The sequence below is a fragment of the Loa loa genome (genome assembly GCF_000183805.2).
Source record: "Loa loa unplaced genomic scaffold supercont3.20, whole genome shotgun sequence".
Lineage (NCBI taxonomy): Eukaryota > Metazoa > Nematoda > Chromadorea > Rhabditida > Onchocercidae > Loa > Loa loa.
The window spans coordinates 219,763-226,558 of NW_018108200.1; the positions used below are offsets into that span (position 1 = coordinate 219,763).

At 30.3% G+C, this 6,796-nt stretch overlaps 2 protein-coding genes across 2 annotated transcripts in view; both read right to left on the reverse strand.

The window, feature by feature from the left end:
* Window positions 1-780: 780 nt before the first annotated feature.
* LOAG_11382 (hypothetical protein) lies at window positions 781-2,695 on the reverse strand (the record flags this gene model as incomplete). The annotated part of the gene is made up of 5 exons (XM_003146904.2): window positions 781-992; window positions 1,130-1,237; window positions 1,673-1,736; window positions 2,107-2,166; window positions 2,612-2,695. The coding sequence occupies 5 exons, from the start codon at window positions 2,693-2,695 to the stop codon at window positions 781-783; spliced, it is 528 nt and encodes a 175-aa protein (XP_003146952.2).
* Window positions 2,696-3,468: 773 nt separating this feature from the next.
* Window positions 3,469-6,796, reverse strand: part of LOAG_16799 (hypothetical protein) — a gene marked incomplete at both ends in the record, with an annotated part of 4,886 nt that continues 1,558 nt past the window's right edge. Inside the window, 5 exons of the mRNA XM_020449458.1 lie at window positions 3,469-3,651; window positions 3,837-3,985; window positions 4,181-4,306; window positions 4,499-4,576; window positions 5,241-5,649. Coding sequence (XP_020307010.1) covers window positions 3,469-3,651; window positions 3,837-3,985; window positions 4,181-4,306; window positions 4,499-4,576; window positions 5,241-5,649 — 945 coding nt within the window. The remainder of the gene's footprint in view (window positions 3,652-3,836; window positions 3,986-4,180; window positions 4,307-4,498; window positions 4,577-5,240; window positions 5,650-6,796) is intronic.

Consider the following 6,796-nt stretch of genomic DNA (forward strand, 5'->3'; position numbering starts at 1 on the left):
AAAGAATAATCGAAATTGAAAAGAACGATTTGCGTATAATATTAAAATTAAATTGTTCATCAGATATGTCATACCTGGGCATATATCATTTTGCCAGATATGTCGTACCTGAGCATATATCATTTAACCGGATATGTCATATGAAATAAAAATGAAAATACTTTTTATTTTTCTAATGCGAAAAAATTTTCTTCCTGACAAACCTTGCCTTATCTTAGGCGGCCTTTCCTTTCAAGTGATATGTTTAATATTTCAGCTAAAGCTAAATTTCAATTATATGATGCTCATTTTGCAAATGCCTATGTTACTAATTAGTAAGAAATGCTCAACTAATACAAATTCTATTTTTCTACAGACTTTTCAACTGAATGCCCTATCGCTATTCCATTGAAAATCTTCTCATATTCTGAGACCAATAACAAAGTGTATTAAAGTATGTTGTAAGACTTAACTTCGTTTTTCATTAAATAATATCTTACATCTATTATTGGATACGATCGATAATTAAATTCAACTGATCTGAGATAAAGTAAATAGACGAGAAGACAGAGAGAAAAGTAAAAGTGAAATAAATAAGTGAAAGGATAAATTAAAACATACCATCGTGAGAATTAGTGATGTGCGTGTGAGAAGTATGTAATATACCATTTAAATCATTCTTACTTCCTTTAGAATCTTAAAAATTAAAAATTTAAAACAATAAATCTGTTCTTCATATACTTAAATATTCAACATTCAGATTCGTATTTAAAATCTTGAATTAATTCCATAAATTTTTCCTCAATTACCTTCGGATAGAACAATAAATTCTGATTCAGTTTTTGGTTTAAAATCAGTCACTGGTTCAGGATTTTTGCCTGATGACACTAATACTCCGCTTTTTGGGAATGACACAGGCTCACGTGTTGCTTCAGGTTGTAACGTTGATTCTGGTTCTGACTTTCGTTCATCAGTGATACGTCTGAATGCAGGATCTGATCCTTCTTCCACATCTAAAAAGCATCACCCTCTTGTCTCAGAGATGATCAAAGGCAAAATTGTGCAAAATTCTGTTATTTAAAATAAACAAATGCTTTTTACTTTTTTATAAATGTAGCACAAAAAATGCGAAAAAGAAATGAAAGGAAACTTGTATGATAAAATGAATCATCATCAATCACTGAGATATCCTTTAAATCCCCGATATCTTCGAATGAATTCCTCGCTGTTTCTGATTTCCCAACAGAAGTAAGTTCACCTGTAGAATAATTCTTCGTGTTTTTTTACGATTAAACAACATAACCTTATCTGTCTGTCCTTCTATTTGTTTGTCAATCTATTATTACGATATTTTACATTGCAAGAAAAACAGAACTCTCAATGATTAAATGATATTTAAAGAGAAAATTAATGGACTAGAATTTTGAGGGCTTCTTCTGTCAACCCATACGTTATTGGCCATTTTATGAAAGAAGTTTAAAATTGGAATTTTTTCGATATGTAGAAATAGACATTGGAATAATTGGGATGACAATGCATTTAGCCAAATGGTTTTGCAACATTTATACCAAAAGCCAAGCAGTTCATAAAGAATGCATTATCTCTGGAAATCCTTTGATTGATACTACAAGTGTTTGAATTTCTCAAATTTAGGTAAAAGGTGATGATTTATAAAAATGTTGGAAAGACTCACTGTTATGATGCTCATTTAAATCATCAGAGTTTTCAGTTAAATCGATTGGCATACCTGTCCATACCTGTAACGATTTCTTCATTTCACTGATTTATCGTACTCAAACATTTTTGACTCACCTGTGAACAAGTACTTTACAAAAGCTTAATTTGCAAGCGTACATGCATAAATCTTTTATTATTCATTGACCTTCCTTCACAAAATACTCATTATTTCAATGAATTCTTTTTAACTTTTTTTTGCAATACAACAAAAAGAATTTAAAATCCTTTCGATTTAATAATTTATTTTCAAGTTTGGACAGAAGCAAATAGGTGTGAAGATGAAGAATATATCGCAGATGAAAGATTTCTTTTGTAGTTCGCAAGGAAATAGACAGTGTCAACTAACATTTCTAATAATCAGCAAAAAAAAAGACAAAAAAAAAGGCACACCTTAAATTCAGTGTTTGATGACTGTGTAGTTGAGGGATTGCGTATCACAGTATCTGTTACCTGAAATATGGCGAACAAACAGTTTATATTTTATTTATATGGCAATTTCTAAAGATTTCTTCTATAACTTTTATATCCTATTTTATTTGGACTTCAACTATTACCTGAAGTACAAAGTTCAAAACCTAAATGAATAAAATGAAGAACGGAAGAACGCTTAAGTGTACAAAGTTTAATGAATGTAGCATTTCAAGATAAAAACTTGTAATCGGTAATTTGGATTTGGATTTGAGGAAAACTATTCCAGGACAACTTCAACTTCTACGCCTGCAAATTACTTTAAAAAATTTTTAGTTACAATTCATATAAGTGTAACTGTAAATGTCACTATGCATAAAGATTCGAAATTCTTAATTAAATTTTTGGTCAATCGACTAAAGTTCAATTTCTATATGCTGTAAACTTCTCACTGATCGTTTATCAAATCATAAGCGAATAATATTACCGCTTGATGGATTTCTTCTGTAGCTTCCGGTCCCAGTTCTTCGACAAGTAAAAAACCAGGCACACCGAAGTTTTCCTCAGACATCTGAAAATTATAAACATGTTTGCACTGCTTGCATTAAACAGTAATTTGAAACTTGAAATATTTGTTCCTTCAAGTTTCATTCATCTAAATTACAGATGGCTTGCTTTAGGATTTGCAAGTTTTCTAAGTTCATTCAGTTCATCCAGATTATCTCATGAATTTAAAAACCAAGACTACAAAATCAGAAGAGATTTCGAGAAATCCAAAAGTCCGAAAAAATATCTTTTTAATTTGCATATCCTGTTGAATTTCTTAATTTATAAAAAACACTGAGATTTTTGCAAGTATTTGAGCGTTAAAGACGATATAATTCAATTAAAAGGTTTAAGCGAAAGCCTTCTCGAAGGTCTTACCATCAATTTCAAAAAAAAAAAAAATTGGAAAAAAAAGCAGTAATTAAAGCGCTGTGTAGACATACTAGCTTTTTATTCTGAATATCTCAGACTGCTGTCATTGAAGTCCAATGGATGACCAAAAAGAATCATAAAGAATAGATTTTGAAAGATAAGGAATGTTAACGAGATGATTAGGGACAACAATGCTTTCGCGTTAACAATTCTTTCGACTTTTGCGCCACTTCTTTCAGAATTATCGGAATAACAGCAATGAGTGTAACCCAACCGAATGTTAAACATTTAGAATATCCTGATAAGAGCTCATGATCTTAGCTATTAATCGAGCTCGTTCACTCCATCCATTAATACAATATCACTGATTCATGTGTTTACTTTGTGACCCGATTTCAACTGAAAAGAAAAAGTCTGATTCTGAAATTAATTCACTTCAGTTGGAGTAACGAATCCGGTAACCGAATGCATGCCATTGAAATCTGTTTTCATGACGCCATCTTGACTGAATAATGTTTTGTCCGCAACAAATAGATTCTCATCTTCATGTTCATTATCCTGTTCTTGGCTCTTAGCTGTATTGAATTCATTTGTTATTGTTGGTGACAACTAAAAATGGACATTTCGATAAGTTATTCATTTTTATCAGATTTTGAACACTGATATTAATACGATTCAATAGGAATATTTGGAGAAAAATTATGGATTCAGCTCATATTTTCAACTCTGACGTTAATATTTTATCTCCAAAAAGTTAATTTTCACAGTTAAAATTAAGCAGATCAAGTTATTACTTCAACTGATGTGGTAGAGATTTTAGGTAATTCCGATTGATGTTTTATTTCGATAGATAACGGCTCTGTTACAAATGAATCAGCTGACGATTGAAAGGATGATGAGTGAATATCGAATTCCGACAAAGTTACTGATGGCGATTCAGTTACTGTAATAAGTGAAAATTCGGGAATGTGATTTCACTCTTATCAAAATGCTATTGAAGACCATTTTGTTATCGCACAGAAAAAAAAATGCTTTGCCTATCTATTCGACAAATAAGTCGACAGTTTGTGAAAAGGAATTGGAAACGTAATTAGGTAATCAATTCTTTCCTACAAAATGTTGAGAAAAGTTGTGGTACCTGGAGAAGTTTGGTATTTTCCAGACATGCCAACAACAATGTTTCCATCGTCTACAATTTGTGACTGTTCATCAGTACCTATACTACTAAATTTACGTGTTGTGATCGGATGCAACACTGGAATTCCTAGAAGAATGGAAATTTTGAAATACTGTTTGAAATCTTCTGATAGCACATGCAGAGTAAAGAGAAATTAATCACAGAAAAGCTTTTTTTAAAAATTTTTTTTAGGTGGCTAAACCGAGAAAGACATTACTTATCAATCAATAATTTATGCTATTTTGAAAGAAGTGATATGGCAGTGAAGATATGACTTACCTGTAGTTTGCTCTACTAACATGACGACATTAGCCGCAGTAGTGTGGAAGATATCTGGCGTTGTTTCCGTAATTAAAGCTAAAATAACTACTAGAGAGTTATATTTCATAAGGATACAAATCTTCATAGGAGTAGAAGTTGGGATGAATAACAAAAAATTTCATAAGAAATGAGTTATGAAATTAAATTTTAATTATTTTCCAGAAAGGTCAGTTTTCAAAATTTTTGTTCTTCTTATTCAACTTCGGAAAGACTCTACGGCAATGATTCTCAACTTTTTCTTGACAGGACCATTTTAGCGCTTTTATTCGTAGTAGGGACTATAAGTTCGCAAATGATAAATTCCGATTTTTAATTTGATGAAATTCTGAATAAATTCCTTGAATAAATTCTAATTAATTTGAAAACGAACTTTAATCGAAACCTTTGACGTGTAAACACACATAAAATAAACTTTAATCAAAACTTCTAACATCTAAAACGATTCAAAGCACCCTTAAAAAATAAAAAAAAAAGAAGCCGCCACTTTTTTGTTACTTACCGTGCCACCGCTCTTGCAGATCACTGGTTTGGAACCATTGTTTTACTTGATTTCTAGTAATTTCTATCTTTTTATTAATTCTACCACTTTCATTTTTGCTTTACCAATTATTACAAGACATATTCGTAATTCTTTCCCAGGGAAGATCGTCATTCATATGAATTTTTCAGCAATAAAATTATAGCAATTCCAGCAACAAACTTTTAAACATAGTCGTTGTATAGGAAGTAGTGTTTTTCCTGTCCTTCTCAGTTACAGTAACTTTTGCTTCTTCAGGTATCCTCTGCACTTCTAACGCCATCGTAGTTCCATCTGTTGTTTTGGTAATAATCGTTTCCTGTTCAGGTTTTAATGACGATGAAGTTGCATTGAATATCCTGACCACAGCATCGGTATTAAAACCTCTATCAAGCGCATTTGTCTGATTCAATTCCACTGTTCCACTTGATATACCATCAGAATTATTCAGAAAACTGGAAGTAGCTAACAAATTTATCTTCGAACTGGAATTGTTTTGAATCATATGTAATACATTTTGTTGTGAAATCGATGATGCCACAATTGTTGATTCGTTACTAATTGCTGTTGCAAACGGATCCACTGCTGTGATCTGCAAAATTTGATGTGAGGACATTAAAATGTTAAAATTTCATTTTAAAACACTAAAATGTTAAAAATATTAAAATGCTAAAATGTTAAATAAAAGCTTTAGAAAGGTTGTTGGAATGAAAGTTTTATCTTCTTGAAATGATTCCAAATTATAATAAACAACGACTTCCTATAAGTTATTTGTCCAGCAGTAATAACAGGTTTTTGTTAGAGGACCGAGAAATTTTGTAACGTATTAAAGCAATATTATGTTTGAAATAAAAGTTATTGAAAATATTTACCAAATAAATGATTCATCACATCACACTAAAAAAAATTAAATAAATGTTTTTTTATTCCTGAAGTGATGAATCACTTATCTTCAAATCATATGAAAATGTTCTAATCTCATAATGAACCTGTAGTGGGAACGTTTACACGTCCGGTATGCTTATTCGCATCTAAAGTTTACTTGCCTAAGGATTAATCTGGTATGTAAAGCTGTTGGTATACTGTAAAGACATTGACGATATAAGTTCTAGAAAAGAGAGTTGGACCTTTCATTTTGATCGTCAACATCTTCCGATTATCATCTGCTTCCTTTTCTCTCAATTAAATTTCAGAAACTAACAATTCCCAGTGAACTGTGTTTCTTAATAAGACTATTCCCTTTGCCTATCCTAATCACTATCAATTCTCCTATATTTCGAATTTGAACTTATCAACAAATTAACTACGATAAACTTCGCTACTCGTGTTATTACATCGTATTCTACATTCGTAAGTAGTCAGTTTTTATTAAATTTTAACTTTTACACTACTACTAACATACCTTTAACAGAAAGTAAAGTATTTTTAGTATTTGAACAAAGTCACTGATTTCATTCCCTCTTTTTTTTTCATTTCAAATAAATTACCGAACTCGTTAAGCACAATAACTTCAATATTATTCAGATGTCACTGTTTGTAAAACTTCACTTGCCAAATTCTCAATGTAAGCGAACAAATATCACAAATAACTGATTATTATTATTATTATTATTATTATTATTATTATTATTATTATTATTATTATTATTATTATTATTATTATTATTATTATTATTATTATTATTATTATTATTATTATTATTATTATTATTATTATTATTATTATTATTATTATTATT